Source organism: Symsagittifera roscoffensis, chromosome 3 (genome assembly GCF_963678635.1).
Source record: "Symsagittifera roscoffensis chromosome 3, txSymRosc1.1, whole genome shotgun sequence".
Lineage (NCBI taxonomy): Eukaryota > Metazoa > Xenacoelomorpha > Acoela > Convolutidae > Symsagittifera > Symsagittifera roscoffensis.
In genome coordinates, this window is record NC_087064.1 from 26,409,629 (window position 1) to 26,432,788 (window position 23,160).

At 34.0% G+C, this 23,160-nt stretch overlaps 2 protein-coding genes across 3 annotated transcripts in view; both read right to left on the reverse strand.

The window, feature by feature from the left end:
- Positions 1-1,404, reverse strand: part of LOC134842901 (uncharacterized) — a 70,111-nt gene extending 68,707 nt beyond the window's left edge. For both annotated transcript variants that reach the window (XM_063859418.1, XM_063859417.1), the window contains exon 1: positions 962-1,404. In XM_063859418.1, the coding sequence (XP_063715488.1) occupies positions 962-1,222 (261 nt within the window). In that variant the 5' untranslated portion in view covers positions 1,223-1,404. The remainder of the gene's footprint in view (positions 1-961) is intronic.
- A 10,800-nt stretch (positions 1,405-12,204) lies between these two features.
- Positions 12,205-19,683, reverse strand: LOC134842304 (paired mesoderm homeobox protein 2B-like). Its single transcript, XM_063858578.1, has 4 exons — positions 19,308-19,683; positions 15,644-15,930; positions 13,151-13,319; positions 12,205-12,865 (listed from the first exon to the last, which is right to left on the reverse strand). Exons 1-4 carry the CDS (start codon positions 19,444-19,446, stop codon positions 12,426-12,428), a joined length of 1,035 nt encoding a protein of 344 aa, XP_063714648.1. The 5' UTR covers positions 19,447-19,683; the 3' UTR covers positions 12,205-12,425.
- Between the last annotated feature and the right edge of the window lie 3,477 nt (positions 19,684-23,160).

Below are 23,160 nucleotides of genomic sequence, written 5' to 3' on the forward strand. Positions count from 1 at the left end.
TTACGTTTTTGATATATAAGACTGTGTAAAAATGTTAACCTACTTGGCTAATAATAGCAAACGCAGTTTATCTGCATGCTAACTGCCTGTTACACTCTAGGTTTTCTTATGACAGAAAATCCCCGGTTATTGTGCTTCGGATGAAACAGAAAAATCGCAAAACAAAAAGTTTTCTGTTTTCATATATGGTAAAAATGCATTTCATACAGTTTGATAATAAGGATAAAAGCTTGTTATACAATTTCATAGGACAACAAATTGTTTTTACTGTAGTTATAAAAATTCAAGTGTGATAAAAGTGAACCAGTTAAGACCAAATTTGACCGAGGGTCCAAATAACTTCAGTTCTAAGCAAATAGAGCCATTTAATTTTGTCAAAAGACCCGGCTCGGTCATTTTCAAAACTTATCAAACGTAATTAATCTCTGCCTAACCTGCGCTAACTTTATTCCACGCTTTAATTATGACATCAACGAGACGAAAAATTTAACAACTTTCAAGCACTGTGTTTACATTAGGGACTCTGTTAGTTTCTTTGGACACCTTCATCAAACTTGTACATTCATAAAATCTTTGTGGTAAAAAGTATGACAAAAAGCTTATTATTTAATTCGAAAACTGACAAAAATGCTTATTATAAAACTTCTTAGTATGAAAAAATGCTTATCATGCTATTTTCATACTATTTTTTGGTCTAATAGAATAGTATGAAATAGAATGATAAGCATTTTTTCATAGTTAAAAAATGTATGACAAGCTTTTTTTGTCTTCCCGGAAACTTTCGTCTGTCATTTCTTTGCCCATACCACGACACAATGAGTTGAGTTTTATTTTTTACTTCACTAATTTTCATGCTGTAAATCATAATCAAAATTTCGAACAGGTTTTTTTTGTGCTCCGTTATCTCATTATAAAACTTATAAGCTTATTTCATAATAAGGAAGTTTTTTTATCTGCTTACCTGAATTCTCTCCAGACGTGATACAATTTCATCCAGGTACGAGTAATCCAGGGACGAAATGGCATTCAGGAATTTCCTCGACGACCAACTCCTGTACTTCCTAGGAGGTGGCACCAGTTCATCCCAACTTCCTCTGAAACCCCCTTTGTTCAAGCCCCTTATCCTGGGAGGGGGCGAGGGCGTGTGAAATACGTTTTCGTAAACTGGCTTATTGTCACAACAACAATTGTTGCCGCATTTTTGAGCATCGTAGGTTTGCATGACGAGCTAACTGCGAAGCGAACAAAAATGGAATCAAGTTTGAAATCTAATAGAGTTCAAATCACGTAGGTGCTTTTTCTCTTAAAATAGATAAATGAACAGTTTGTTAGAAATGTCCTTTGTAATATTCTTGGTTTTTGGGTATTCGTGACAGTGGTAAGTATAAATTGGATTAGACGCTGGTCGGAAAGCCACACAAGCTGAAAGTCTGGCCACAGGTTAGAATTTAATTTACACCTTCAAATCGGCAACCTCTTTTGGCGTCAACTTGAAAATCAGTTCGCAACTGAAGTTGAAAAGGAATCAGATTTAATCTGATGTAGATTAGATTACATTTTACAATCCGAAGATATTTTAACAATGAGTTTCAAGTCTTCAAGTAAATCTTAAGAGTCAATGATTAAAACGAGCACAAAATCTAGCCCAGTTTCAAAGCTTAATTTATACCACCGCCATACTGTAAAACTAAAATGTAGTAATACAAATGGTATGCTAGTAGGTAACTACTTTGTTACAATAACTGTATCAGTTAGTTATAAAACACCTAGACTAGTTTCGGCCTGTCAAAAATAATGTTTACGCAATGAAGCGCTGGGATTTGATCAACCTGACAAACTTTATCTGAGCGGGTAATTTAGAACAGGTAAACTTCGTTCGGGTATTTACCCAATTCCTTGTCGCGACAAGACAGGAGTCCAAAATTATTGAATATCGAACGGACTGACAGTTCAAGGTTATTCACGAAATATTAACCAGGCCGACCTCTAAAACTTTTGAATGACAAGAACCAATCAATCTAAAAAACAGCTGGAATGATTTGAACAGTGATTAATATCTTTTTCAGGAAATCAAAGAGGCAGCAAGTAGCAAGTATCGATTATTGATTAATTGTTTAAAGAGGCAGCAAATATCAAAGGCTCGAGAGAACTTGACCTTTCATCACATTTTGCCCACAATAGAAGAAAAAGCGCATCCACTGTATGGCAATGATAATCACACGTCGCATAAAATTTTCTCGATAACGCTCAAAATAACTTTTCTCTCATGAAACTTTTGGGAACACAATTCCGTACAGTCACGGACAGGGGCTGATTTCAAGGAGAAGAGTATTTGCTTACCAATATACTAAATTTGAGGGGGTAGCGCGCGCCAAAAAAAAAACAATTTTTTTGGTCAACACTTTCCAAAAAAGCCTAAAAATGCATGTGTTGAGAAAAACCAGTTTCTAATTTTGTTCTAACTTTGAGCTAATATGGTGAGCGCTCAGGCTCAAAATAGTTTATTGATGCTTTTCAAGCCGTTAAAACATAGTTTCGCTCAAGTTAGTTACTTTATGGAGTTTTTAAATGCCCTTGTGGGAATTAAAAATTCAAAAAAATTTCTGCAAAAAGTTTTTGTAAAACTTGTTTTATGATTGTTGCATCGTTTTTCATTTAATTTTCTAAATAAAACTTTTTTCCAAATGGCCTAGTTTACCAAGACTGTCGAATATGCTTAAATTCTATTTTTTTATTCAGACTTTTTTTATCACACCAAGCAGAAAAAATGACACTAACTTGAAAAATCGTTTTTGTTTTCTTTTAAAACTATTCTGCGCTACTTGCACAGTGACCGCCTATCCTTGTTTCGATTTGGGTTTACCATGCATTTTGAAAATGTTTGCAATGAAGAGAAGAACTATCTTTATTGAAAACATTTTGCACCTTCATTTGAGATCATATTAGGGCTTCAAAGCAACACGGCCACCTTCCTATAACTTTCCAAAGAATGCATAAACCGCATCCTATATGATTCTCCAGAAACCGGTGTTTTGTGTCAAATTTTTAATAAGAGGGATTATTTGTATGGAAACAAAGTTGCAACGACAAAAATTTAAGTATTGCTTCATTTCATTTGCTAGCGATCTTGAACAATTCACTGATTATGAAAAAATATCAAAATCATTTCAAGATAAACAAAAAAATTCCCATAAAAGTTTTTACAATTGAGTTCTTAAACAGTTTTGCTTTGGCCAAATAAAATAATAGATTAATTCCGTTTTGAAAAATAAAAATGTCAAGTAAGCCATCAAAAATGATTGGCTGGAATTTTTTCATCATAATTTTTCATACATGTATATCTATACATACAAAGGTGGATCCAGAGTTTTCTCGAGGGGGCCAATTTTCAAACAAAATTGTCGACCTTTCTTTTTAGGTTGATCAAATTGATTTACCGAGCTCTCCCAAAACAATAAAAAAAACCTGTTTTTAGCTTTATTGCGTCGTTTGGCAAATTTTTGAAAGAACTGGCCAAAAGGCATTCTTGGGAATTTTTTTTTGAAAAGCCGCGCTATGTTTGGCGCGCGCTTTCCTCTCAGAATTAGTATATATTGGGGCCGAATGTGTCTTTAGAAAAAATTTAGGGTTCGTGAGCCATAAAAGGACATCGCAAAAAAGTACAAAAATGGGACCCGTTGGGTTTGCAGGGGATCGAATTTCTGGCAAGGAAGGCGTCAGTCACCCACAAACACCGCCCTTCCCCCGAAATGCGCTACTCTATACATTTTTTTGTAAAGAGTTGAAAACAATGCAGCTCACAAGAAAAATCGAAATTTTTGCGAAGAATTAAATCGAAAAGCAAATAATCAATTTTACGAGTCATCAGTTTCTTAAGAAAAAAATCAACTAAAACAGAATTTATTTCACGTTTCTTTTTGCAATCAAAATGTTTTATATTATGCTATCTTGAATTGACTAAAGCTTAACGGATTGGTTGACCGCTTAAATCAAAATTTGATTTCACTAGTCTTTTGAGTTGATTAATTTATTTATTCATTATCTAGTGAAAGATAATGATCAAAACTTTTGAGATGAAAAACAATTCGAGGTTTCAAGCAGTGCTGTTTACTTACAATTGCTTACAATTTCGGAGAATTTCAATTAATTTCATATGGTTTTTTAAGCAAAATTAAATGCCCAGTAGCTATTACAAGTACTTGACTCATTCTTTAATTTGCTGTAGCTGTAGGTATCAATTTTTGATTTTGACTTTGGCTTTGATTTATGATTTGTTTTTTTCTAAAATTAGTAATTTTTTAGGTCTTAAAATGAGGGAAAACACATTTTCGAAAAAAAAACAAGTAAGAAATAATTTTAATTTTTTGCTAAAAAACTGTTAAAAAACTCACACAGTCATCCAGCTAGCAAACTTATCTAATGGGATTTTATCAATATATAATTGAGAGAAAACTTCCTAAATAATCAGAACAATGTTTTCGGATTATGTTTTGAGATTGATTCAATTTATTACAAACGAATTGGCCAAAACTTATCGGATTGATCAACACGGTAAATCAACATTTTTTTGTAAAAAGTTTAAGAATCAAGCAATCAATAAATTTTTTGTAACTTTTCTCAACCAAATCTCAAATTTTTTGGTAATATTTTTTAGATTTTGATTTTTTGCCAACAGAATAAGTTCAAAAATGAATGTTTTACCACTGAATGATAATTTGAGACGGTTTTAAATTATTAAATTGCTTAACCAAATATAATTTGTTTTTTCTTTCATATGTATATAGTGTATATCATAAAACTTCTCCGAACCATTTTTGGTGTTGCTCTATAAAATTTCAAAGAACTCCAGTTGTCGCTTTTAATTTCTTCTTATTTCACTTTCCTCCTTTTCTTATTTTTTTTTCTCACATTTTTCTTAAACTGTGAGAATTTATATTAGCAAAACACAACTGTCTGATCTGTTTTAAAAACAATATCAATTTTTGTAAGTTTGAGATCTATGGCGTAATTCTACTTCCAGAAAAACAAACAGATGAAAAATAAACAGGTATAAATAAATAGGATCTATATCTACATAAATGAGCTAATGTTAAACTGCGAAAACAAGCAGTCGCACTTTTCTTATAGAGCAAATGGATATTAAGTTAACGTAACCTAAGACAGTTGGGAAAAAATTTTTCGCTTTCGATTTTGAATGATTGCATTATTGAATGAAGATTTATTCGACAAAAACGACAAAAGATATTCAATGGTATTTTCAGAAATCCAATACATCGTGCACCTAATTAAATCAAACAAAATGAAAACTAGTGCCTATCAAAAATCAAACCAATACAAATGATTCAATCGCTCAAAAACCTGAAAATTATAAGTAAAAAATATATACATATAGCATGGAAAGTATATAAAATTGTGCAATTAAAAACAGTTTTGGGTGAAATTTTAAATCAAAAATCTTTGCTTACCTCAAAAACCACTTCAATGTTTCTCATTAGGCACCGAATCTAAAAAGTATGAAATCAAAACCATTTTTTTGTGGTTTCTTTGGTCCAAATTTGATTGTTCCATTGGTGAAAATATGACATCAAAAAATTTTGGTAATCATTCTTGAAGTTGTCCTACAAAAAAACTTTAAAAAATTCTGGTCGTCAAAATGACTTGTCGAATATAGTTTTTCTCGCTTGAACTATTTGGACTGATGTTTTTTTTTGTTGAGCTGCGTTTTCGTTTTACTTCGTTTTGTTGAGCAACATAAGTTGAACTGCGTAAAAATGGTTTACTTATGTTAGGTTTTAGTTGATAAATTTACATTTGTTTGAGATAAAGATCAGTTTTCATTTGACTTATTTTGAAAGAATAAATTGACCTAATAAATAAAGAACTAATAAATTGCTTGAAATTACTCTCAGCTGCTATCAATGAAATAGATTTTTTCAAATTTTCATCATAAAATATCATATCATGTCAAGATTATTTTTTTCTACATAATGTCAAATTTTTAAGACATTGTGAGCATAATTTTAGCTTAAACTATCATAATATTTTTTCTCATTTATTTCAAAAACAGGATACTTTCTCCATAATTTCAAGATAAATTGCATACATTTACTCTGAGAAATTTATGGTTCAAATTTTTTTCCAGGTTTTTCCATTTGTGGCTGGGAAAAAATTATTTACTATTACCGCAAACAAGGAGTTTTTAGGTTTTTAGGTAGCAAAAAAATTTTGGTTGCAGAATTTTTATGAAAATTGATTTTTTTCTAGAGACTTTTTGAATAAAAATCAATTTTCTTATAATTTAGTAGATCTGAAAAAAAAAAATTCAAAAAAATTGCAAAGCATTAAGCTTCAATTTTTGTCAGAAAATGCAAATTCATAGACTCTAATTAAATCCTAGAAAACAAAAACAAAATTTATAAAAAAAAGACATCTGAGAAAACTTTTAAATATGCAATAAAGGATCTTTAAGGGAGCTAATTCTAATTGTACCTAATAAAAAATTGCCATCCCTATGTTCACTAATCCAATGGTTTAGCATACACATGATATTTGTATCTAGTAACGAATATTTTCTACCCCTCCCAGCACCTAAACCCAAAATTTTTTTGATTTTAAATAGAATTTATCAAATAATTGTCCGTCTCTCATAAATGCAAAGCAAAATTCTGGCCATTTGTTTCTATAAGCTTTTTGTTATCACAGATGTAGAGGCAAATGTTTTCATATAAATAAATTTTTTTTAGGATTAAGTTTTCTCCGAGTCAAATATATTATTACCACCTAAAACAAACAATATTTGGCGAATATAACTTTGGTGCAAGCTTCATTGAATTTGCAATTGAACAATTTTACAATTTCGCGAAATCATTTCTAGTCTTTAAGGTTCTTGTCTGTAATGTAGTCCAGACGCATTTTTTCACTCGAAACGCTGCGATTTGCTTCAAGGGGCAGTTTTTCAATGGCAAGATAAACCAAAATTTTTTAAAATAATTTCCATAATTTTTGAAGACAAGAATTTTCAAATTAGAAGATTTCTGCCAAATACAATAGGTTACGCTTTTTTATTAAGAAAATTTTGATGTTAGGATTCAATAGCATATATCGGAGTGCAGGCTTGCTGTGAGTTTCTTGTCATCAAACCTGTGAGTTTTCTTCTACGAGAAAACCACAACTTAATGGGTATTCGGTCAAGTTTGAATGCTTTTGAAATTTTCAAATTTCATTTAAAAATTTTGAAGTCCAGACCTTCTTTCTATCAAACTTTCCTTGAAAACCAACCCGGAAGACCGGTCCAGCAAGTTCACGGAAATCCCTAAAATGCTTTCACATGGTGTTTTTTCGTGGACACAGAATTTTTACTTAGTAATCGATGAAATGAAAGGACTGACTTTCACATTTTTGGCAGTTTCTATGAAGCTCGTACTGCAGTTTAATAGCTGAATTTTGAGATAAGATGATTAAGAGAGCTTTTTAAGGATGTATCAGAAACAAAACTTTAACCATAACTTCTTGTTCAGCTTTTTTTAAGTGAGGTCGTATGAATTTTCACCTTACCAATTACTTGGCAGTCTGAACATTGCCCTGATATACAAGCAGTCTTGTTTATATAATTAAGCCTAACAAAATTTTTCAACGAGGTTGTAGAAACGCTCTTAAAATAATATATACGGCCTGCTTATTGCCCCACCAGAATTTTCAGATTGACAATATCACCCATAATAATTTGATCTTATTATGACTACAGGTAAGATTTCATAGAAACAAAATGTTTTTCATCCCAACGAATGTATAACCGATCACTACAAAACCGCTACGGCAAACAAATTATTTGTGCTCAAAAACGAATTTTTACTTCTTTAAAAGAACTGTCTTTTTGCTAGTCAAACAACTTTAAAACCATTGAACGATTTCTTGCTGTAAAAATTGAATTTTGAAAACATTTTAATCTTCTGATCAAAACGTATCTCGTAATTTTAAACGTCACTTTTAAATTTTATCGCGTCTCATTTTTTTTTATTTTTCAGATAGGCAAACATTGAGCATGAAAATGAGCAGTCGTCTTATCTGAAAACAGGAACCCCGATTGGAGCGAGTGAGAAATAAGAGCATAGCGGGGGAATTGAGAGGGGGGCTTGAGTCCTGAGGGATACGGGGAGCCGTTCTTCAAATGAATGCTAACTCAATCAGTGCTGCCTCCGCATATACTATAATTCAATTATAACTCCACTCTTAACTTTTTTTGACCCGGTGCTCTTTCTAGTGCAATGTAAATAAATCTAACATGTAGTAAAAAATGGTCTTTTGCAAAAATCTAAGTTTTTTTTTATATCACCCTGATTTAGTTTAATGTTACAAGTTTTCAATTGGAAAACTGTCGTCGTGCAGTGAATATTTATGTTCATAGCTTTAAAAATGCTTTTTGAAAATTTGTTTAGTATTTTTGAGCCATAATCGCTCGAAGATGTGACCTTGCAGTAAGTCAACAAGTTAATTACTCTTGTCTTTTAGGTCGACCGAATGATTTTTTGCGCTTCAGAAAAAGTGTTCTTTCATTTAGCAATACAGCTCGTTTATCAGGGGCGTATATTGTTTTCTTCACTTTCGCAGTTATACATGCGGTCGAAAGGATCCTACTGTGGAGATCCAATTGGTGGTCTTGTTTTTTTTACTTTCTCTCAATTATAGAATACTCACATAGTTATTCAACTTTTTCACTCCAATTTTCTGATGGCGAAGTTACTCTTAGATTTCTTAGAGGGGATAGTTCATTTACTCAAACTCACCCAGCAATTTTATCGATCATTCGAAAAATTTTTTTGAACATATATATTTAAATGATTATGAAGCTTCTGTACCAGTTTGTCACATGTCGAAACGAGTCGCATCTCTTGCTGCTCAATAATCCGCCTGTTCTTTTTTTTATGAGTCAACTGAAAAAAGAAGCAGCCGGATAAAAACTAAATTGCAGAAATTTTCACGCTGAAACTTGCTCGAAAAACAAAAACTGCATATGAAACTAACTGAGTCCATCAACAAATGCTTTTTGAAAAGCAGTTTCGTATTTTTGAGCCATAATCGCTTAAAGAATTATGGCTCAATTTTTTTTTGCTGCCATGGCTGGGTAATGATAGATACACGTCAATGTAATTTTGCACCAGTTGTTTTCGTAGTTGTTTCTGCTATCGATTTTTACAAACTTACTTTTTTCCCAATTTTATTGTGTCATTTCAACTACCGCCCAATTTAATTGAATTACATCTCAGTAATTTAGGATGAGTAAAAACAGTATTTAAAATAATCTTTGGCACAGTTGAACAACATTACAATTTTGGCACTGTTTTACTTCGGCACTGTTGTACTGCCCCAATTCTTGATATATGAAACTTAAAATCCAGTAGCGGATTCAGGCGGGCGGGGGCGGACGCCCCCCCCCCCCCAGGGATTCGACCCCCTGCCGACTCAAAGGGTCCCGCATTTGTAATATTTTGAGATATTCATTTTGGCTGACTGACCTTAAAATTTTTCTATAGGCGCCTTTAGCGCCAATCTATACTAAATTTAAGGGGAGAGTGCGCGCCAAAAAAACGCGATTTTTCATCAAAATGTTCCAAAATTTGCCTAAAAACTCCTTTTTTTGGCCTTTTTTCAAAAAACTGCCTGCGGCGCACATTATTTTGGCCAATTAGGGTCTTTATTGTGATTTGGGAGATCTCAGAAATTCCATTTGGTCGACCTAAAAAAAGTTCGACTAAATTTCCAAATTTTTTTGAAAATTCGCCCCCCCCCTCGAGAAATTCCTAGATCCGCGCCTGAGTGCATCCTTATTTCATTGACGAAATAAATTCGCGATCAGTTAAGGTTCAGTCCAATCAGGATTTTTGTACAAAAATACGATGCGAGTAGTCTGGTTTTTTTTCTGGTCGAAAATTGAACTATCCAGAAAACCCAAAATAATCATTTACACTGTCATAGTTTTGCTTACTAACAATATGCTAATTACCGTTGAAAATTTATGATTTTTATCATTGATTTTCATTCAGTTTCTAACACTAAATTTTCAATTAATAAAACATGGCTTTCATATGTATATAAGTGCAGCTAAAACGTCCCAAAAACAAAGAAAACATGAAAACAGGAAAGTAGACTTGTAATTACTAGCAGCGATTAGGTGTCACAGAAAAACTTCAAATTTTAATTTTTTGGCTGAACTGAAAAGCAAAAACAGCTGTTCAACTTATTAGCTTTTTGTCTAAGCGTTGTAAAAAAAATTGTTTTGAGCACCGTAAAAAAGTGTATTTCTTTTCAAAAATTGTTTTAAGATAATATGAGCTTTTTATGAACACAAAAATTAACTCAAACTCAATATTTTGAGGTCTGAGTCAACAATTTTGCCATAAAAAAAGAAGAGATGGAGTTATAAAACTTAGAAAATCAAAAAAGTGAGGAACGCAAAAAAAAATTCAAAAAATCAGAGCAGCAAAATCAAAAAATCTCAGTCTTATTTGAAGGAATTTTATTTAAATTCTTTTGTGTATTTTTGTCTTCTTTGTAAAATATTTAGAGCATTTGATTTTCGCCATAAAGTAGCTAAAATTTTGGTTTTCGGTTGCTAACGAAAACCGAACTCCTTTAGGTTAAGCTCTAATATAATTTTATTTGTTTGAAATACCTTTGTGTTTGAAAACACAATTAAAGATCAATTTTCCTAAATGATATCAAATACACATATTTAAAAAAATGATGCGGCTGCGCAGCATTTCATTAAGGTTTTGAACACAACTTCTGTAATTTTTAAAATTAGCTAATCAAGTTGATGTTGTATCTACTAAAAAAAAATTTTTTTTTTTGAATTCTCAATGTTTGAATTCTCAATGACAACCTAAGAGTTATCTGAGAAATTACTTGAAACTGCCGACAGTTTAGAAACAAACATAAGACTATCAGGTTTATGTAACCCTTTATCATCTGTCTGTAAAAAATTTAATCAATTTGTTGTAAAAAATTTAGTATTATAGTGATTCTTCTAAAGTCATGTCCCGGTCTGTTTAGTCAAAGCTTGAACATAAATGTCTGATGTAAAATTTGTAAATACCATTACGCACGGGATGAGTTTTAGGTTCTTTTTTTAAAGCACTTTGCCTAACGCTCAAGGCTCAAAGTTTTCTTGAAGATAGAAACACCTTGATTTTTTATGCTTATTAAACTGAATAAATTAAGAATGTGTGCTACTTTCAACTCAAAAACCATGTAGCTATTATCGCTCAACTCAAAAAAGTGTAGCTATAATCGTTAGTTGCGGAACCCGCAACAAATTAATGTGCCGAAATTATTGAAAACTGAAAGAAAGAGTCAATTAAGAGATGCAAAATTCGTAAAATTATGAAACTTGAAATCAAGTCTTATAACAGCTAATATTGACCTCCATAGACCAAAAACGCTACTGATATAATTCCATAAACTTTTGTTTATAAACAAACGCAACTCATTCAATTTTCATACATTTTTAGTAAAATGATGTGATCGATTTTTTAAACAGTTATTTATGGTTTTGGCATAAAGTTTGGTGCACCGTCCTTATATAAAAAGTAGAAATTTTTTGCTAAGAAATGTTAGTATTCGCTTTTCTTATCTCGTTGTAGTGATTAATCGAGCATTTTGAAGGAGTTTTTTTTGTGATGGCGACAACAAAAATCTTATAAAGTAATTTTGATTTTGCACCCAAAATTTGTTAACTTTTTCACGTGCAAAACGAATTGTATACCCAAGCGAACATGTTACAGAGTTTTTTTTGCGAGCAAAATGTATTGTTAATTATGTGTGCAAACGTAAGCTTGGATGAATAAAGTTTGGATTTTTTGCCGTTTCTCTTGATACTTTTTTTAGAAAACCGGTTTTTCTTGTTTTGCATCATTTTTATTGCTTCAAGCGAGGCATGATTAATTAAAAGTGGGGTATCATATTGAAATCCTCTCAGCTGTGATTGTTTCGGCGTCGAATTTTTTCTGAAACTGGTCTGAAACTTTTTGCTGCTTCCTGGCCATTTCAGGTTCGTTTTCCTTTTTGCAGTTGTGTTGTCTCTCTTTATTTTAAGTCTTCAGTGAACGTTTTACAGCATGTTTCAAACACATTTCAAAGCGGTCGAAATTTAAAATAGAGATGCTTAATACAACGTAAGTAAATATCGGATTTCTGTTTTAAAAGTAGTTCGAGAAAACTTGAATTGAACTTGGTCTTCGACTCAAAATACCTACTGAAATATAAATTTTATAAAAACTTCATAAAAATTTGAAAATAGCACCAGTTGTTCCATATATAAACAAATTAGTATCACAAAACCATTTTTTTGATGATCATTATATGAAAATATAGATTTATTAGTTTGGTTCATCCTTATGTTCCGAAGCATTGGATCCTTGGGAGCAGACTCAATATGGCATCAGAGCTGAATGCTGCAAATGGGCATGCACACTTTGGGGCGATGTGTTTCCAACTGCAGCTGCAGCCACGTGACTCATTTTGAAAGCCGACAGACTTTTTGAGTACCAGTCATCGGGCGTTGTTGGAACCCCTGTCAAATCATGACTCATAGCGTGGGGATGTCCATGATGACCCATGTGATTCAACATCGCACCTCCAGGAGCAATTAGTGGGTTCCCATGGAGTGAAAACGGTGACGCCATTGATCCAGGGTTGTAGATTGCAGACCCTGGGGATCCTCCGGCACCCGACATTGGATACCTGCTGGACATGCTGCAAGGACTGGTTGAGAGGTTGTTGGAGCCGGGTCCGTTTTGAGAGCTGATAGGTGTGAGCATAGGTGGTGGTTGATAATGGAATGAACCTGACATCGGATTTCCTGGAAAACCTGAAAAGAATGAAGAAGTTTAAAATCCACTTTTTTGGCTTCTGCGATTAATGGTTTTTTTTCAAGAATAATTTCGCAAGATAGCGTAGACCTCTGTCGTTTAGCGTAAAAATGTTTTTGATCTTAGAAAAATCCATTCCAACTATTTATCAAATACAGTTGTGATGTTTATTGATAATCTCAATGAGCAGTTAATAAATCCAAATTTACACGACTTGCCATAAAGAAAACCTACGCTGGACTAAACATTATATTTCCTTCAACAAATGAGATGATTCAATCTACCTGTGGGTCTGGCTCCATTGGTGGCCTGGTGGTATATGTTTCGCATCATCTGGTTGCATGCGACCCCGCCGGGGGGAGCGAGCACTGAGGCGGAGGGGGGACTGACGAATGCCTTGGTGAGCTGCTTCTCCTGCTTCCTATACTTGGCACGTCTGTTCTGGAACCACACCTGCAGCAAAAACAAATTGAAATAATTTAAGGTCAAAACAATTAATGATAGTTCCTAAGTTGATCCTCAATAAATCGACAGAGAATTAAAATACTTGAACACTATCAAAAAATTTATGGTTGCGTGTCGAAAAGGACCTCTGAATGAGCAGTATTATTGTGATACAGATAAAATAAAAATGTCCGTTTGAAAAAGATAAAATAGCCTTTTAAAATAAAGAATGTATAAAATGCAAAACTCGGTTATGATTGTTGAAATAAAATCATGTTTTTAATAATTTCTATAGAAAAATTATAGCTTTACTAAATATTTTAGTTTATCCACTATAGGCGGATGAAGGAAGACGGAAGCCCCGAGTGTGTTGACAATCTAATTTGGCTAATCCCTAATTAGATTTACACTCACTGCAACTCACAGAGGAAGCTGTTGTGTCTATTGCGCACTTTCTACAAATTACATTTCCGCAATGTGTCTACTTGGAAAAACTTTATTTCTAATCAAAAATTTCAACTTTTTGAATGATGGAAAAAATTCCGAATAAATTCATGAGTCTTCTTCGGTTTAAAATTTTGTATATTTTTTTCCAAATCATGAAAAAAAAATTGCTGCAACAAACTAGAAAACAACGAAAGCGTATCAGTTAGCACACTTCTTTTATATAAAAACAACTTCCTATTTACTCAGTGTGTGGCTGAGAAAAAAAGTAGAAGAGTTCAAATTGTTCAACGAAACGAGGAAAAATTCCGATTTTTTTCTTCCAAATTTCGCAATTCGCTTCTGATTTTTTAATGAAGACATGCGGCGAAACTGTGCAAATGCCTGTGTTTCTTTGAGGTCTGTTAAATGAACCAAAAACTCAAAAACAGTTCCCATCAAGTCCAGCAAAAAATCAGTTTTATACCTATATTTTATAAGTCAAAACTTTGTAGTTTTACATGCAAAATTAATAATGTTACTTCTTTTCCGGTGAATTTTAAAAGCAGGGCCAGAAATCTTTCCTCCGCTGGAGTTAAAATCCTTTTTGTTTGCTTTGCTTGTAAATATTTCGAGTATGCTGTGATTGCTAATAGCCAGTAATGCATTGCAGAGTCAGTGGCTGTCAGGTGTAATTAGGGACTGGCAATTACACCCATTCAAACAATGCGCCCCCTGTGAAATGGGACTGAATGAACTACCCACGGAATCTCCACGCACCAATGCACCCCCCTCCAACATCGCCCCTACCTACCCCTTTCTCTAACCCCCTCCCCTATCCATCACCCTAGCCATTCCTTTTTTTAAATAGCCCGACAATACACCCCGCGTGAACTAATGTATCCACAGATGTACAAAGGGGTAAAAGAAGGGGAATATTACCCTAAAGAAAAAGAACCCCCTCCAAGAGAAATTGTTTATCAGTTTGTCGTTTCCAACTGAGCGCAGTCAATGTCAAGTTTGTCTCCGAGATTTAAAGATGAAATTGAAAATTGCAAAATTAACTGGAAAATTGGAACGATAACAACCTCAAAACTTTTCTATTTTGATTATCGAATTAAAATCGACGCAAAAAATTATTGTTATCGAATACCAAATCTTTTATCAATTCAATTGAATTAACAATAAAAGTTTATCCGGAAAAATTGGAAATGCATTTTAAAAAATTATCCAGCGTTTTTTGAAAACGATGTTGACTTTGTTACGGGCCTGGTATTTTGACGGTGATAAGCTCTCTTCAAAAATAGAATCAAAAATAGTTGCCTCTTGAGACTTCAGCGGCATTTAAAGTCAATCAATACTATCTTGCAGATATAATGAACTGCTCAGATCAAAATAAAAGAAATTGCGATAGGGCCAAAAAGTTGAAAACAAAAGTTTTGAAAGCTGCAAAAATTACTGAGTTGATAAAGGAACCCATCATTTTACACTGGAATGCGCCTGGAATTCTTGTCAGTTTTGGGCCGGAACAATTGCAACTCTTTTGCAGCTTTCATAAGTCTTTGTTTGGAAATATGTCGGCAGCTTTCAAAACTGAATTTTTATTGATTAGTTGATCTAAATAAGAGATAACCAATAAATATTAGTGGTACCTTGAACTTGAAAAATGATATCGCGGATTATTTTTGAAAAAAAAATGATTGTGGTATCGAAATATTTTTCATATTTTTATGAAAATATGTATATTCTTAGAAAAATATGCTCTTAGCTCGATTTCATAGCCATGAACCAACTCGATACCAATAATCAATGATTCTAAAAGAAGTTATACAGACCGTTATCAATATGATAAGATGAAAGCGAAATAAAGCAAAAAATTACAAGATGTGGTATAAAATAACCGGGCTCACCTGAATTCTAGCTTCGTTCAACTTTGTGATTCGGGCGAGTTCCTCTCGCACGTATATATCCGGGTAGTGACTCTTTGAGAAGGCCGCTTCTAGCTCATTCAACTGGTCTTGGGTGAAAGTGGTCCGGTGTCTCCTACGGGCGGGTGTGGGTCCCCCTCCCCCACCCGACCCCATTCCGCCGCCTGCGCCTGTTGACCCGTCCGAGCTACCATTGCACTCGCTTTTGACCTTGTGGGGTGAATTGTGCTTGCTGTTGTAGCTTTGGTTCACCAAATCTTCTAGAGGACCTAAAATTTATTTTCAAAATTATATTAAAGCAAATGAAAAAAATTATTGCAATTTATGTCTCTTTTCCAGTTTCTTTTACTTCTTTAACATTCAACGTATGAAAATCTATTTAAAATGACATTTGATGTTCTAGCAAAACGTCTCAGTGTGAACAGGTGAACAATTGTTCGCAGCATGTCTTACATGCAAATTGCAGTATGAACATTTATTTTTGAAACAACTTGGTGTTATTTTTACGAGGGGTTGGGAAACTGGAAAAGAGCCCATTTATATTTTAAAAAGCCAAGATTTGGTTATTGTAAATAATATAATTATATAATCAAGCTTTTTGGTTAAAGAACTGCTGAGCTATTTACATTATCTTGAATAGCTATGTTTTCACAGTATAAAAGTCATTACTTTTAATTTAAGTGTAATTATTTTGTCATTTGTAATTTTTATTATAATCTTTTTTATTTCTTTGAAACTTATATTTTTAAGTTTTAGGTTGCAATAACTGGAGCAACCGATGACTCTTTTTCCTTCTCCCACGAGCGAAAATTTAACGAGTAACTAAATGTTCTTTTTGTCCAATTGTTACAAAATAGTCATGCAGACTAATTAGGCCATGACAAACATATTTGGTCCTTATACTTTACCTTGTAAAAACCCTCGTTTCACCATAAAATTGATGCTTATGTGAGGTGACGGAAAAAAGAAAAAGAGCCCAAGCAATGCTACTGGTACAATTTCAAAAACTCAAAAATTTGCGTGTTTGAGGCTTAAAGATTCTACTGGTAAAATTCAACTCACAGAAGATTCGCACTTTCGAGGCTCATCGACTCTTAAACTAACTTTAAGCTGGGATAGTTCCATCTCATACAAAAATGAGTTTCAATATCAGTTCAAAATTAGACTCATTGGAAAAAAAACAAGGAATGACTCAATTTTAAAAGTACAGATGTAACCACATTTTATATAAATATAAGTGAAAAAAATTGTTTCAACGTGAAATAACTTAAAAACGCACGTTATGCATTGAATCAATGAGCAATTTGCTGTGTTGCACGTAACAACAGGAATTTATTGTTTAAGCTTAAAAACAGCAAATATTTTAGTCATTTTGGTGCAATATTAGTAACAATAATTAGATACTTATTATTAAAAACTATATATTGAAACTGGTTGTAGTTGATTATTGCTGGATTTTAGTTTGCTGTCGTCTGTTTTTGCTTTTCAAAAGAAAATTAAAGTTGGTTGAAAGTAGATTTGAAAATTATGATGTCTAAATCTACTGGCATGTTTCTGTTACATTGGTGTTTGTTACCGATTACACTTGTGCTTATAACAGCGCTTAATATTTACTTAATAATCAGCGAGTTTATTCGCCCCAATCATGAACTCATGGATCCAAGAGTCCGACGGGACTTCATCATTCAAAAATTGGTCGCTTTTTTACCCTTCTGCATAACTGCCATCTACTGCATGGTCTATCAATTTACAAGTCGAACTCAATTTACCTTTAACTGTTTCCGAGACTTTTACACTTTCTTAGGATACCCCTTGACTTGTCTGCACTTTATTAACCTCTTGCTTCATTCGCTCGGATGTGCTTTGGGCGTGGCTAGCAACTTTATCGTGTTTCCGGTGGCGTTCGACAAAAGCACTAACGAATCTTGTCTGAACATAGCATCGATAACTGTTTTACTCAATTTTGTGGTGCTCAGCATGTTATTTTGCTTCTATGATTGCCTGGCGACTTTCAAACCGTACCTTCCGATATCGATGTTCACTTTGCTGTTCGGAGGAGTTCTACTAGACCGACTTGCTTTGATTGACAGGTCGTCCGTTTCTCGAGAGGATGTACAATTCATAGCATCGCTTGCTATTCAAATCTGTATCGTTGACCTGATTCTTATTGGCTTGGCTTACTTTGCTCATATTTTTGCCAAAAAAGATGCTCAGAGGTTTGATATTTATACAGCAAAACCCGAACTAGCGAGTAAAATTGTACGAAGTGGCGAGAAATCGGGTTACAATTCGTTGACCAATGAGAGAGAAGCAGACTCAATTGAGCCCGATGATGGTCCGCAGGACAACGGAGTACCGCACGACAATAATGACAACGAAAACTTACCACTGAGATACGTAACAATCGACAACAAGTGCTATGATATAGTAAACCATGTATAATTAATTTTATTGAGGCAACTTATCTTGCCTGGTTAACTCATACCTTGCCTATAAAGTGTCCAAAAACCCCCCAATAATCATTTTGTACTGAACATTGAAGAATCACCGTTTTGTACTTGTGTTGTGCTGAATCTTGTTTCTGACAATAATTGCGTTTATAATTAGTGTTTAGTGTGTTTTGCTTCTAATGTTAAAGTTCATATATTTTATTTTAGCTTTGAATACAGACAAGCCTAACTCTCGTTTGGTTTTATCAAAAGAACCAAGTGTTCAATTGAAGAAAAGTTTCATTGACCACAACAAAGATTAAAAAAAGAAAATGAAAACGAGTTAAATTGTCTGCAATAATGTCCCTTCTATGATTTTGATTTTTGAAAAGGCTACATTTTTCGTATGAACCTCTGAAACCAAAGTAACCAATATATTTTTTAAACAAGTTTTCACAAAAAAAACTTCTCATGACAGAACAAGTTTTGATTCTTTCTTATTATGTAACTTCAAGCAGAGTATATCCCCATTATACTAAATTATCATGTTACAAAACTAAGGGGCGAATGATTGGGGCTATAATGGGAAAGAGAAATGATTGGGTCCGATGATTGGGTCAAATCACCCGATGATTGGGTCCTGTTTTTTGCTGATTTGGCTTTTGTGCTAAATAGGAATAAAATACAAGTTTCTTCAAACAGATTTTTGAAAAAGAATATCTAACTTACCTTACTGTGAAAGTTTTCACGAATTTCGAAGTTCAAGTCATCGATTTCTCACCAAGTAAAGCAAGTTCAAAAAATTAGAAACAGAGTTCTTGTGTTCAGCTGTATCGTTTCGATTGTGTTCGCAATGATCTGATTAGATTTTAAGGTTGCAGTGCAGGCAATGGTTTTGATGGTAAGTTGCAGAATAACAATTGAGCGAGAAATTAGATTTATTTGGACTATTAGAGCACAGTTCCGGAATATTGGATTATTCGGGTACCGCTAAATTAGTTTATTATAAGATGAGACTGACGTTCAGGGTTTCCATGTACAGGTCGGCAGCGGTGCCGGTTCAAACCCAAATAAAATTAGAACCACAAGGGTAATTGAATTACGCTGTACGTCTACGTGTATCATTCTCAAACGCGAAGGCCCGGTTATGAAATTAGTGTACGCTTAAATAAAAATTAAGCAGTTTTTCGAGAAAACATTAATATAATTATACTTACTGCTAATTTCGTTACCACCGCCAGCCACCGAATTCGTGGCGCAGTTGAGAGGGGGGAAATTAAGGGCAGAAGCTCCCCCGCCTTGAAGCCCCGATGCGGTGTAGAGAGAAGTCGCAAAACCCAGTTCGTCGATCATCATTTATACGCCACTTATGATTATAACTTTTTGAAATTCAAACGAAGCTGCTCAACTGAGATTTTGCAGAAGTTTTTAATTTAATTCAGTCAGTTTGGAGAAAAAGTTTGGAACAGGCTGAGAAAGAGAGAGGGTTGCTTATTCGCTGAGGGAAATACTCGACAATGATTGTTCTATTTCACTAGGCAAACGGGGAGTGGGTATTGTAGTCTAGTAGATGTATCCAGTATTATTACTCCGTATTTGGGCAATAGGAATATGAGGCTGGAGGGAGCGGGGATTGCCGGGCAAGGCACAGCCACACAGAAGGATTGCGGGATTGGAGAGTGTTAGCCAATCAAATCACTGATTGAATTAGCATCTCAATTGGGCTCTAATCAGGCCCTATTCTTCCTTGATTGCCCTTTGCCCCAAACCTATTATTACGAACATCATCGGGCCTTAATTGGTCCCTCCGAAGAGCAGAATGGAGATTTCACAGCTACCTGTCACCCCAATTAAACCCGTCGTCTAAACTTCTCCTCTTTAAGAGATAAAACTCAACCGGCGATCCAAGGAGAAGCTTTCCAGCCTCGCATTCACAAGTTAATGCTAGTTGCTGAGATTGTGACTTTTCACTATAAAAGAGCAAAGAAAAAACCAAATCGCGATTGAAATAAAACAAGACTGCTCGCATTAACGGATTTAAGGGGGGGTATGTTTCTTTTTCTCAAGCCCAGACCACTCCAAACCCCACACCACCCCTAAAAAGACTGCTAGCAGTAGCGGATTGGGGGGGGGGGGGGGGGGTGGTGAATGTTTTTTTTTTCAAGCCCAGACCATCCATATGGTTCACAGCAAAGCGTTTTTTTTGGCCTGTTTTCTGAAAACACGGCGCATAAAAAATTGCTAAAACTAATGACTTTAAAGCTCGAAATATCAATTTTGTCGAGGAAAAACATCCCCCCACTTGATGTGAAATACAAAGTGATGACGCTAGCGTTTAAATAACGTATCAATAACATCAAATAGCTTGCCTCCATACAATTTGGAAGAAACTTTGAGCGTACTAAAGGCACAAAATATCTCGCGCTTTATTTGTCTTAAATTAGTCGAATTGACCTTTTTCAAAATTCATATCTTTTCAAAAACTTATTGCAGGTAAAATAGCTTTCATCGAGCACAAAAGTTTTGTCACCATCTTCGAAAGTCGGATCAGTAAATGAGAAAGATATGCTAGTGATATAGAAATGTTTAGTTTATTACGACCAACCGATAAGCTTAGTGTTTTGTAGAATTGATTGAAAAAGAGGCTCGTTGTTTCTTAATAGTTGCTGGCTTATCTGAATGGGTGTATGTGAAGATAAGTTGAAAATCAATTCGTAATAAAAAATGACTGGAACTAGTTGAAATAAGACTAGAAAATGCTAGAAATGGTTTGAAAAATTGTTAAAAAAGGCAGAATCGGGCTGATCTAGGATTTTTGAAAAAAAAATCGACCTTTGTTAGATTGACCTGTAGCGTCACGAAAGTCAAAATAGAGTTTTTTAGTGTTTTGGGAAAACTTGGAAATTAAATTTGGTCGATCTGAAAAATAGTCGCCAAACTTTTCAAATTGTTTTTTAATGATCTGCACCCTAAAAAATTTCTAGATACGACTTTGCCTGGGTTGCTCATAAGTAGTTGCTTCTATGGAAAAAACGGGTCTAGATAACATTTTTTGGATAAAAGTTGTCTACTTGACACAATGCTAAGGCAATGATTGATGAAAACTGAGGGTTCATGGGAAACCAAGGGCAGAGAATGTTCTCACCAAAAGTTTTGTATCTCCTGATGCCAAAAAAAATTCAGATCAACCGTGTAACCATTCCCGTCAATCAATTTAGGGGCAAAACACAGACTTTTCGAAAAAACCATGAGTTCAGTCTAAATTGATTTATCTAAAATTTTTGGGTAGGAAAAACACAAAAACGTTCACTCAAGTGGTTATCCGTATTACTTCAAAGCCTCAAAACCAAACCTTTGAACAGTAGCGGATTTAGGGGGGGACGCTTTTTTTCCTCAGGGATTCGACCCCTGCCGATCCAAAGGGTCCCTCCTTTGTACTTACTATTTTGAGATACCCTTTTTTGGCTGACTGACCTTAAAATTTTTCAAAAGGCGCCTTTGGCGCCATTATATACTAATTTTAAAGGGGGAGCGGGCGCCAAAAAAACTGCAACTTTTCTGGTCAAAACCTTCTGAAAATTGCCTAAAAACGCCTTTATGGGCCTGTCTTTTCAAAATTTTGCCTGCGGTCTTTATAGTGCTTAAAAAAAGGGCGACAAAATTTTCAAGAGTTTTAAAAATCAGCCACCCCCCCCCTTGGGTTTTATATTTTTAGTCTTCTACATTAAATCATTCCAGCTTGGTAGTTATCTGTGCATACAATGAAAAATAAAAAAATTCAATTACTAAAATTAAAAAGATTTCCAGTTTTGTTTGAAAATACTGCTCAGATTCTAGAACATGCTTTCAGGGCTGCACTGAAAATTAAATACAATTCTTCAATCATGAGTTTTTGGACAACGTCAATCAAAGAAATTATCAATTGCCAACTCAATTTTCAAAAAAAAATACTTGTCAGAAAATTTGCTGTCAATTGTAGGTATAGTGCTAATTTTTTTGTTGATCTTTTTTTTGCTTAAAATACTCTGATTAATCAATTTATGATTAAAAATTGAAAATAAAAACCAAAAAGTAGAATTACAGGGCAAGAGGCTCCCAGAAACAGGCGGAAAAGTTTTATTGCGTTCTCCCGATGAGAGTTCATTTAGCTGTTTCACAGAGAATAGAATCAATTTTGCAAACAATTTATTAAAACGATAGTCGAAAAATTTGCAAATAAACCAGTTTTTCAGGAATTGAGTTGCTCACAGTGACGCTTCATGGGTTTTCTCATTAAAAGAAAAAACCTTCATTATGTTTTTTCAATAACATAAAAAGAAGAAAAAGCAATCTAAGATATGCGATATCAAGCCAAAACTAATCACGACTTTAAGAAAAAACCATCGATTTAAAATTTGCATATGAGATTTCTTAAATCGTCGGTTTATAATAGCTGTTTCATGCCTGAATTAATCAAAAAGACTCTGAAAAGATTTAACACCGGAAAAAAAGCGATTGCAGACGGGGCGTTTTTGAGTTTTTAAAACGAATTAATTTTGTGAAACCGAATGTAATTCTGATATTAAAAGTTTCCTTGAGAACCTCCAACCAAGATTTCCCTAATCGTATTTGGACTCCATTGACAAAAGCTTTGAAAATAAGTTGACCAAAACCGTCTTTAGTAATGTTCTTCAAATTCTAAAATGATAAGTCTAGTATTAAATCTAGATCTAGCAGTATGGTAAGAGGTCGACCAAGAGATGTCAGAAGGTGGTAAAACTTACAGCACTTACAAAAAAGGACCTCACGATTTAAGAAACTTTGCATTTTCTCGGCAAACTGTGAGCTCCTTTGCATTTAAATCGTATTGTAAGTGCTAAAGTCAACTTATTTATTAAAGTCAACTGATTTTCAAAGCTAAAATTGTTTTGAAAATAAATTGACCAAAGTCGTCTTTAGTAATGTTCTTCAAATTCTGAAATGATAAGTCTAGCATTAAATCTCGATTCAGCAGTATGGTAAGAGGTCGACCAAGAGATGTCGGAGGGTGGTAAAACTTACAGCACTTACAAAAAAGGACCTCATGATTTA